The following is a 10,231-nucleotide window of genomic DNA, read 5'->3' as shown; positions in this document are numbered from 1 at the left end:
AGATGTATTAATCTATGTAGATAATAGATACATCTATATATATCATTTTGATACATCTATCAAAAAAAGAAATTATGGCCATAAGTTTTAAGGGTAGAAGGCATTGCTGGATTGCCTGACTTACCTCCTGCAGCAGTCAGGCCACAGCATGCTGCTGGGTAACATGTCTGATGAAAGCACTTCCATCCTGTTCCCTTCTCTTCCAAACCAGAGGTCAGCACATCTGTTAATGAGTGAGGATGTGAAACTGTTCAAGATGGGGAGAACTGGGAAACAACTCCCCGCTTAATTATTGAAGAAGATACGTAGTGCAGTGAACTGCTTTTAAGCACATCTTCCTTTGGTACCTATACATCCTGCTGTGCTCATCAGTCTACAGCTGATTACAAGGCTAATTTTAACTCCTAGCCTGAAATAATCAATTTATGTCAGTACAGTCCTGATAGGAGTAGTGCTATTGTGTGTAAAAAAAAATCTGCTGTCCAAGTGATGTATAGTTGCTGCAGTAGGAGAGAAAATGGGCTTGCTTTATTGCCTCAAACTCACTTATAAAAAAAAAATCCCCTCCTGGAAGCATGGGGTTCCACAAGTAGTAGGGAAGAGAGATCAGTGGTAGCTTGGATACTGGAGGAATCTTGCACAGTAGCATTGAGTTTGTCGTGGGCTAGTGTGTTCTTTGAAGAAGTAGGATGAAATAAGCCATGTGTGGAGTCTGTGCTTCCAAAGCTAAACTCCTTTTAGTACCTGAGCAAATTGCTTAAAGCTAACTTAGGGTCTGTGCTACTGTGCAGTCCAGAGAATCATTAATTGGACGGGAGCATTCTTCCTAGGATTTTTCTGTAACAAATGAGCAGTTATTAGCAAGACAAGCATTTCTCAGTCTTATTCTTGGAGGGGCCTGCTGGTTATTCATAACAGGAACGTGCTTGTTCATGCAGATGTAATTCACAAAACATGAGATTCTGAAGTACAAGTAAAGAAAGCTAACAGCTACGGAGGGTGTACGTGATTATTCCTGCTATTGGAAGACAGGTGCAATAAAAGAAAGATTACTTTATTTTTGGCATCTAACTATAATAAGGATTTTTCTGTAAAATTGAGAGCTTTGTGTGTTCAGTGTTACCTGAAACCCCTGAAGTTTCCTGGCCAAAATGCTTGCTGAAAGTTGCAGTGTAGACTTTTTGAAATACTTCTTTGAGTGGATGTATGTAAAGACATTCACTGATAAATTAGTGAGATAAAAACTATTATTTATATGTTCTAGGCATTAAGACTGCAATTCTAGTTGGAGGTATGGCTGCACAGAAGCAAGAACGTGTGCTGAATCGAAAGCCAGAAATTGTAATTGCAACCCCAGGCCGTCTGTGGGAGTTAGTTAAAGAGAGACACCCACATCTTTCAAATCTTCGGCAGCTGAGGTAAAGGTGCCTTTTAAGACTGACTGTTGGATACTGAACTGGGTGTCACTGCATACTGATTATATTTACTAACTGATTAAATAATTTAGACTACCTAAGATGACTTATTTTTTGCCAGTGTTTTATTGGAATGCACAGTGGTTATATTGATGGAAGGAAATGTCAATTAAAGCCAGTAGCAAAACCTTAATTTTTCCTTTAGAAACCTGATTTTTCAAAAAGAAATGTGGAACGCTACTCTAACTACCCTGGCATAGCTGGTGTTCCTTTGGGTTTTATATGCAGAACTTTCCTTGCACTTTTAATAGGAAAAGTTCTTTTTAAGTGTATCGGATGTGTATTTATCTGCACAAGTGTATTTTTACTGTGAATTTTCTGTTTGACAGATGCCTTGTCATTGATGAAGCAGACCGAATGGTTGAGAAAGGTCACTACTTAGAGCTGTCGCAGTTGCTGGAAATCTTAAATGATTCACAGTATAACCCTCAACGGCAGACTTTTGTTTTTTCTGCCACTTTGACTTTAGTCCATCAGACTCCCTCCAGAGTTTTACAGAAAAAGAATGCTAAGAAGATGGACAAGAAGACCAAACTAGAGTTGTTAATGGAAAAAGTAGGAATAAAGGGCAAACCCAAAGTAATAGACTTAACAAGAAAAGAAGCTACTGTTGAGACTCTGACAGAAACCAGAATCCACTGTAACACAGACGAGAAGGACTATTATCTCTATTACTTCCTTCTCCAGTATCCAGGAAGAACCATGGTCTTTGCAAACAGCATAGACTGTGTAAAACGCCTGAGTTCTCTCCTCACAATCTTAAATTGTGACCCTCTTCCTTTGCACGCCAACATGCACCAAAAGCAAAGGCTGAAAAACCTGGAAAGGTTTGCTGAGCGAGAGAGGTGAGTTGATTTTTTTAATTTCCTAATAGAGAGAAAAAGAAATCTTGTAAAGGGTAGTGGGGAGAGGAAACAACTCTGTTGGAGGAGGAGCAGGTTGGGGGAGTTAGCTGGGGATGCGAGTCCCCTGTTCATGAGCCCAGGTTATTAACAGTTAAGGATGAGGTTTCACAGGGTGGTTGAGATGGTGAACTGGAGTGAGTTCAGTGGAAGACCGTCAAGAAGCACTCAATCTGCAAGGGGAGAGGCTGAGGGCACTGGCTTTGTATCAGCTGGGAAAAAGACTTTGTAGGGTTGTAACAGCAGCTATCCGATATCTTAAAAGAAGGTTATCAAGAAGATGGAGCCAGGCTCCTCACAGTGATGCATGATAGGAGAATGAGGGATAACGAGTGCAAGTTGAAATCAGAGATTCAGGCTGGATATAAGAAAGAGCTTTTTCTCTGTGAGGACAGTCAGGCATTGGAACAGGCTGCTCATTCTTGGAGGTTTTCAAGGCTCAGTTGGATAAAGCCCTGAGCAACCTGGTCCAACTGTATAGCTCATCCTGCTTTGAGGAGGAGGATGGACTAGAGACCTCCTGAGGTCCTTCGGAGCCTGAATTATCATGTGGTCTGGCAGCTAATTGCTGCTGAAGGAGCTGTCACTCGCCCTGTTTCCAGCCATATGCTTTTATAACCATCCTGCACACCTCTGCCCCTGTGCCCTGGCTCTGCAGCTCATTTGATCCTTCTGTAAGTTGTTTCATCTCCCTAAGCCATCAGAAAACTAAGCACTTTTTGCTGGGTTAGTTTTGCAGGTTTAGTTAGATGAATTAGTTTCCTGAGGGTCAAGATATCCTAGAGCAATGCAAAAGAAGGGGCAGCTCTGCCTTTCAGCAGCAGTGGGCACTCATGTTTACTCAGGCAGGTTTGTCCTGCCATTTTAAGAATTACTGTTTCTTGCTGGCTTTGGCATGGCCTTTGGGAGGAGGTTGGTGGTCTCAGTACTTCCATAATCCAGAAGCCTTACAGTTTAGTCCTGCTGTGAAGTGCTGCATGCTGTCTGACTGTGAGGGAATTTGTACCTTGGTAATAGACTCAGGCAGGGAGAACAGAGGTTGAATTGCCGTGATAGATCTGCAGTATCCCTTGGCAAAATGTAGTATCGATAGCATTGACCTAGGCCAGATGGGTAATTTTCCAAGACTGCAGATTATCAAGGCAAGAAGATGTCTATGAGACCATCTATCACGGCCTCCTGCAGATTGCAAGCTGTAGAATTTTCTCTGTTTATTTCTGGTTTTAACCTTGTAGGAATACAGTATGCAGTCAGATGCCATAAAATCCTAACAAATTCCTGTTGCCTACAACTCCTTTCAGTTGCTGGGAGACTTTTTTAAACTGAATTGTTCCATACCCTAGGGAGACTTTTGTCTCTGTAGTAGACTGTTTATATAAAAGAATGACTTTTTTGAGTAGTTCTTCATTTCTAGGGGTAAGGAGAAATACTAATTGTCAGAACAGAATCTCCCCACCCCCCCCCCCTACCCCCCCCATATTTATTTTAATTTTACTGAGAAACTTGGTAGAAGATATTTCAGCCCCAGAAAGCTGTTAGTTATATCTATAATGTTAATAATGTGATTTTTCTCAACTGGTGAAACTTGTAATAACTTGTTTGTCCTTGCAAAAGATCAACTGTGTTGTTAATCATATGGTCATACCAAGCTAAAGATATTTTTAAAACCATCCTGGGCAGAACATTGAAAAATGTAATGAAGGGGAGCATACCCTCCTTCCAAGTGGTTGGATTAGGTCATGAATAGTGATTTGCGTTAGCACTCCTGTGAATTAGGAGAGAATAAAAGCACGGGAGAACAGGATCCAGCAAAGTAGTGAATTTCCTTATTGGAAGCAGAAGCAGAATGCTGAAGGTAACAGTTGCATATTTTTTTTCTTTTACTTTAAGAATTGCTGTTTCGAGGCAGCCTCTGATGTAATATTGGGTATTGTTTTCTGTAAGGGCAAACAAATAGCATATTTCCAGCAGGCGATATAGTACAAATCTGTTCCTTAAATTGCTGTGGTAGAATTCTGGGTTGCTGTATTTTATGTTCCTTGGCAGATGGTTTACTCTTCAATTTTATGTTCATTAAATGTTATCACTTTCTCAGCTGTGTCCTCCTGACAACAGATGTCGCAGCTCGTGGTCTTGATATTCCCAATGTGCAGCATGTCATCCACTACCAGGTTAAATATTTTTAATGTTTTTGCTTTTACTGTTTTGGTTTTGAAATAAGCTTTTGCTGATCCAAACCCTGAACTGTGATTCTTGGTCCTGTGTGTAGTATAGTTCCAAGTATAGAGATCTAATTATTATTAATTTAACTGTCCTTAGTTTTGTGTTCTTAAGGATCTCATTGCTGCAGTGACTGACTGTGGTAGGTAGCACTTCATGAATGTGTGATTATATATGAGAAGTGACATAACAGATATGATTCTCCTTGCTTTTTGCATAACTTTGATATCTAAAGGTGTCAAATGACTCAGCCCTTTAACTTTTCTCTGAGGACATACACAAATTTTTTCTGCTTTGCAAATGAAATGACAGAGGGTCAGAGGTTAGTAGAGACTCACAAAAGGTTATGCAAGGAAAAATACTGGACCAGAGAACAAAAAGTGACTCCAGACATTGTCTTTTACATTACCTTCAGCTGTGTTACATGCAATGTACCATGTGTATATAAAAAACAATATTCTCTTGGCCAAGGCATGACAGGCTGCTGCTAGCTTTCCTTGACCAGCTTCATGTTTTTTCTGAATATTTGCAGGTCCCTCGTACTTCTGAGTTGTATGTACACAGAAGTGGCAGAACAGCCCGAGCTGCCAATGAAGGCCTTAGCTTATTGTTGATAGGCCCTGACGACTTGATCAATTTTAGGAAAATTTATAAAACGTTGGAGAAGAGTGAAGAGCTACCATTTTTCCCGGTTGAAACCAAGTGCATGACTTCTATCAAGGTAAAGAAACAACAGTCTCTTTGCAGCCTGAGTAGTTGCTTGCTTCCTTATATTACTGCATTGCCCATCACATTCTTTCCAGGTTTCAGGTGACATTTACTCTTCAGGGCCTGGATTTGAAAATGAAGTTAGTCACACTTTATCTTGTTTTAAGCAATATTTGTGATTTCTCCTGAATAACTGGCCCAAGAAAGGTGTTCAAACATTAACATCACTTAGATTTTTCTTGCACGTAGAGCTGCTTTGCTGTATTCCCAAAAGCCGTACCAGGGAAGCAAGTATGTTTTGTGGCTGGGGAGCTGGTATGGCTCTGTTAAGTAGGTTGTTTAAAGCCTCTTCTGTCAGGAATAGACTAGAGAACAGGAGCAGGTCCAGGGATCTTCAGTGGTCTTCATCTGCCTCTTCTCAGTTGAAGTAGTGAGTTGTCTGCTTTTCTAAAAGTTCCTGTACTGTGAGGCCTCAGCAGTGACTGAACGCTGTCAAACCAGATATGTTTCCTATTTCTAGGTTATTGCCAATTTTAAGGAGAATTTAGTCATTCACTAACTCACAAGATAGATAATGGTTAGGATTTACAGAACTATATTTTAGAAAGCATCTAGTCATCACAGATTTTCTACTTCTCGAATAAAAGGCCGTTTCATGTCTCAGCATTCTCTTAACAGTTCAGGTGACATCAGCCATGTACAAATGGGACATACTTAAATATTGCATTGAAAGGAATCCAGCTGAGGTTGGAGTGTCTGAATATTGCACAGTCATTCAGAACAGGAGAAAAATGCGAGCAGTCAGATAGTGCAACAGGTATCTTCCTTATGGCATTCTGGTTCATGCTTATCCAGTTGCCTTGGACTGAGCCCAGGGTCTAACCCAGTGGCAGCTGCGGTATCCTCACCTTGGGAATAATGTCAGCAAGTTTCAAACCCCAGGCTTGCTGCAAATGGGGTACTTAGCCTGAATCTTTCAGGAGATGCAGCTTTCTGAAAGAGGAATAAAATCAAAGAAATGCCACAGACTCATTTTTCTCCTATTGGTAGTAACGAAGAGATTTATTTTTTTTTTCCATCTCCCCCGGTCCCCCTCCACCCACCAAATGTTTCTGGTTACTTAAATCTGTTTTTAGAGAGTTTCTTCAGAGGTCCCTTCTGTGTTTCTTTATGAGTAATTTTTGGCTCTTGCCATGCTCTGTCAATTAATGGGCAAATAAATATTGTTTCCACACTTAAATTTTCCTGCCACCATCTCACAATCTTCTCTCCTATCCAAAATAGCTCTACTCTCCCCAGAAAGATGTCTTTGTAGTTGTAATTACAGGACTCCAGTCTCCTAGGCCCTTCATATGGTCAGGTCTTATTTACACTTTGCCCTGGGCTTGATGACAAAGCCATTGTAGTTGGGACTAACAGTTCTGCTGGTTCTTTATGTCTGTCCTTTGGCAAGCTACTTCCCTGTTTCTGCATGCCTTCATTCAAGTTCAGGAAAAGTCTGAAGGAATCTCACACTTGAGAGGGATAGAATTGGTGAACCAGCGTAGAGGAGAGACCAAAAGAGGGCTCAAGTTTACAAAGATGGAAAAACAATTTAAAATTTCTTGTAATGTTCTAAGAAGAAGTGACTGACTTGTTTTTATTAGTCTACTGTACATTTAATTTCCTGTCTCTCTGCATCCTAATTATCCTGGCAGTTCTGGCTGATGCTGGTTTTGTGTAGCACCAGACTATTCAGTTGGGGTGGTCAGGGTGTCCTGCACAGGCTTTGTCTTGTGCAACCACAGGCACATTCCAAACAGCAGAACTTGCTGCTGGGTTGATTATTATTTACTGTCAGTGCAGATTTTCTTTCCATAATGAATTAGTTATTTAAGACAGCTTGGCCCGGCTGGAAGGCTGCAGGTCAGGTCAGGTTAGGTTTGCTGGAGATCTTTGTTCCACCTGTGTGCAGCTGCGAAGAAAGACAGGACGTTTTGTGCTGTACCTAAACAAGGTCCAGGTGCATTTCTGAAAACATAAGTAGCTCCTTCCATATGGCCTGCAGGAGATTACTTCAGAGTGGGATGAAGCTAGTAGCTGCCCCTTATTTCTGAGACTAGTAACTTTAAGATCCAGCTGTAGTATGTAAATATGTAGCTTGGAAATGATTGGTATCTGAATCATGATTTGTCCTTGATGTCTCTGAAGTGTTTGTAATGATTCATTTAAAGAATGAAGAGTTAACATTCACGCATGTTTAGTAGTTGAGATGTTTTAGAAGTCAGAGTCTATCATGGATCTGGAGAAGGAAAACACTTTAGTAAATGATGACATGTATTTATTACATGGGTCACGTGCTGGGATACCAGTAGGGAACAAAAGTGTCTCTCTACCTCAGTTGCATTGTAACGCATGCTCTCAGACAGTGATTCTGCTAAAGTGCCTCACATTTAAACCTGATCATAATGTCTGAAATGGACTTTTGTTGCAGGAGCGGATGAATTTGGCACGGCAGATTGAGAAGGCAGAATTTTTCAACAGTCGGGCAAAGCAACATGACTCCTGGCTCCAGCAAGCTGCAGATGCTCTTGAGATTGATCTTGATGATGACATGTTTATGGGCAAGTAGAATGCTTGTTTATGGGTATGCGCAGTTGGTCCCATAGCACTGGTGTCCAGAAGAAGCCCTGCCACGGCAGAGAAACTCTTAAAACCTGCAGGGCCGAAGGAGAAAGAAAGGAGTGTCATTACTTAGTACGTGATATTGCTGGTGTTTTCAGGATGATTGTGCAGTAGACAGTGCTGGAGCTGAGAGTGTGAGGTGTGACAATTCTGGCAAGTCACAGATAAGTCCACATGTTGTAGGAGAAGAACTGGTTAGCTTCTGGCAAACAGTTTAGGGTAATCTAACAGCCCAGTATGTCCTGCTTGAGTCTTCTCTCCTCTGTGTGAAAGAAAAAACTGTTTCTCCACTTTGCTTATCTCTCCCACCCCCCTGTAGTCAGGCAGCAGCACAGGAGCCTGACAGCTCTGTGGGAATACCCAGGAAGTGCTAGCAAACACCGAAAATTATGTGAACCTTATGTAGGTTGAGTTGTGTGGGCTGAATGGCCAATACTTATATTCAAGTTGCTGAGGTTTTTGTTGGTGTGTTAGAAGTAAATAATTTCTTATATTTTTAAAATTAAATGTTCTGTAGGCTGTGCTTGAGAGAATGTGTAGGGCTGTGCAACTACAGGTGCTTATTAATTCAATGCCATGAAGTTTTGCAACACTTAGATGCACTGTAAAACGCCACATTGTGTTCAAATGTTAGGAGCAGAAGATATGATTTCCTACCAGTTCTTAGAAGGCATGCTGAGTAGGGCTGCTGCCTAGGTCACTTCAGCTTAAGCTGTCTCTAACCTGTTAGCTGCTAAATATGCAGATGCCTTAATTTCGAAGCATGTTCAGATTAATTTTTTTCTTTCCTTTATTCGTGGTTGGAGTACCTAGTTCTCAACCACTTTGCAAGCAAACGCTAATCATCTTTGTCCAAACTGTTCAGGAGAGCTGTCGGATAATTAGCACTCTGCTGTCTTGTTTTGACATTATCTGAGTATGCTGTGCTTTGGAATGAGTTTCAAAACAGCACATCTAGTCCAAGTAAGTTGTGGCTCTCAAATGAAGCACTTTGTAATTACCACCCAGAATCTTGCCGGATTCATGCTTTAAAATGTATTCAGTCTCCGATTTCTTCTGTGGCTTGTTGGAGGCCAATTAAAATCTCCGTCATTCCTCCCACAAATGAAATGCGTCTTACACTGTTACAAAGGATTTAGTAATGTCTTTTCAATTTACATTACAGCAACCTTGATTTCATTTGTTCTCGCCAGTTCAGGCCTCTGACCCTATTGACTATCTTCAATCTTTTCTATGCCCTTCTTTCTCCCATGTCATTAAATCTGAGCACCTCGGGTTTTTTATGTATAAGGAGGAAAGGGCTTCCTGTTTTACAGGTGCTGAAATGAGGCATGCATAAAGTAACAAAATACACAAAAGAAGCTTCTACCTGAGCTAGAAGCCCTGGGTTAATACCTTATCTTCTGGGCCCCCTTCCTTTTGTTCCTGAGTTTGGTCTGGGTTGAGAGCCAACCGAATCATTTAGCAGAATGATACCTGGGCTATAGTTACTCAGTAGTCAGGATTTTTCTTGATCTTGTTATCTTGTGGACAGCTTGGGTCATCTGAAAGTGTCACAGATGACTGGAAGACTGTATGGGAGTTGACTGACCTTGTTAGAGAGAGGAAGATGAGATTAGCATCTGCCCCTGGCACTACAAAAGCCTGGTGAAAGGGGCCAGTGCAAGTTCTTCTCTTGTAACATTCTGTATCTTTGATTTCTGCCCCAAGGAAGAAAAGCTAGTGAGCAAGAAGAAAGCCAGAAGCAAAAGATGCTGAAGGGGATGAAAAAACAACTAAAACATATGTTGTCCCAGCCACTGTTTAAAGTCCTTATGAAAACCAAGTACCCAACACAGTCTGGAAAACTACTCCTGCCTCAGACATCAGTGGGCATTTCAGAATCTGCTCTGGGTACCATGTCCAAACAACAAGCCAAGAAGAAGAAATCAATAAAATTAAATTAGATAACTGTGCAAGATCACTCAGTGTGACGGAACCAAGGACAATCCTTATCAAGGCTGTCAGTGCTTATGGAGAAACTCAGCTAGAAGACACGTAGTATTGGAGGATGTTGCCTGTGTCTTGGTTGTGCAGGCAGAAAGCAGAATGTTGATTTAAAGGGCTCTGTTAACATGCGGTTAGTTAGTGTTGGATCTTGTTTTCTTACATTCTTACTTATTTTTTTCTTACTCTCTGTATTAATATGAGTTAATTAGTTTTGAAATATTTCTGTTTATTACTCTTTTGTGAAATGGGTAATAGTTACTGGGTAAAATTCAC

At 41.0% G+C, this 10,231-nt stretch overlaps 1 protein-coding gene across 1 annotated transcript; it reads left to right on the top strand.

Annotated features, from left to right (window-relative positions):
* Window positions 1-1,264: 1,264 nt before the first annotated feature.
* Window positions 1,265-9,915, top strand: DDX24 (DEAD (Asp-Glu-Ala-Asp) box helicase 24; the record flags this gene model as incomplete). The annotated part of the gene is made up of 6 exons (XM_009709179.1): window positions 1,265-1,418; window positions 1,805-2,320; window positions 4,473-4,548; window positions 5,130-5,318; window positions 7,779-7,912; window positions 9,684-9,915. Coding segments are annotated over 6 exons (1,301 nt in total), but the record flags the coding sequence as incomplete, so codon positions are not given.
* Between the last annotated feature and the right edge of the window lie 316 nt (window positions 9,916-10,231).

This window comes from Cariama cristata, unplaced genomic scaffold (genome assembly GCF_000690535.1).
Source record: "Cariama cristata isolate BGI_N322 unplaced genomic scaffold, ASM69053v1 scaffold35341, whole genome shotgun sequence".
In the NCBI taxonomy this organism is placed as follows: domain Eukaryota; kingdom Metazoa; phylum Chordata; class Aves; order Cariamiformes; family Cariamidae; genus Cariama; species Cariama cristata.
Note: the sequence above shows the minus strand (reverse complement) of the source record. Positions and strands in the feature narration are given on the sequence as shown.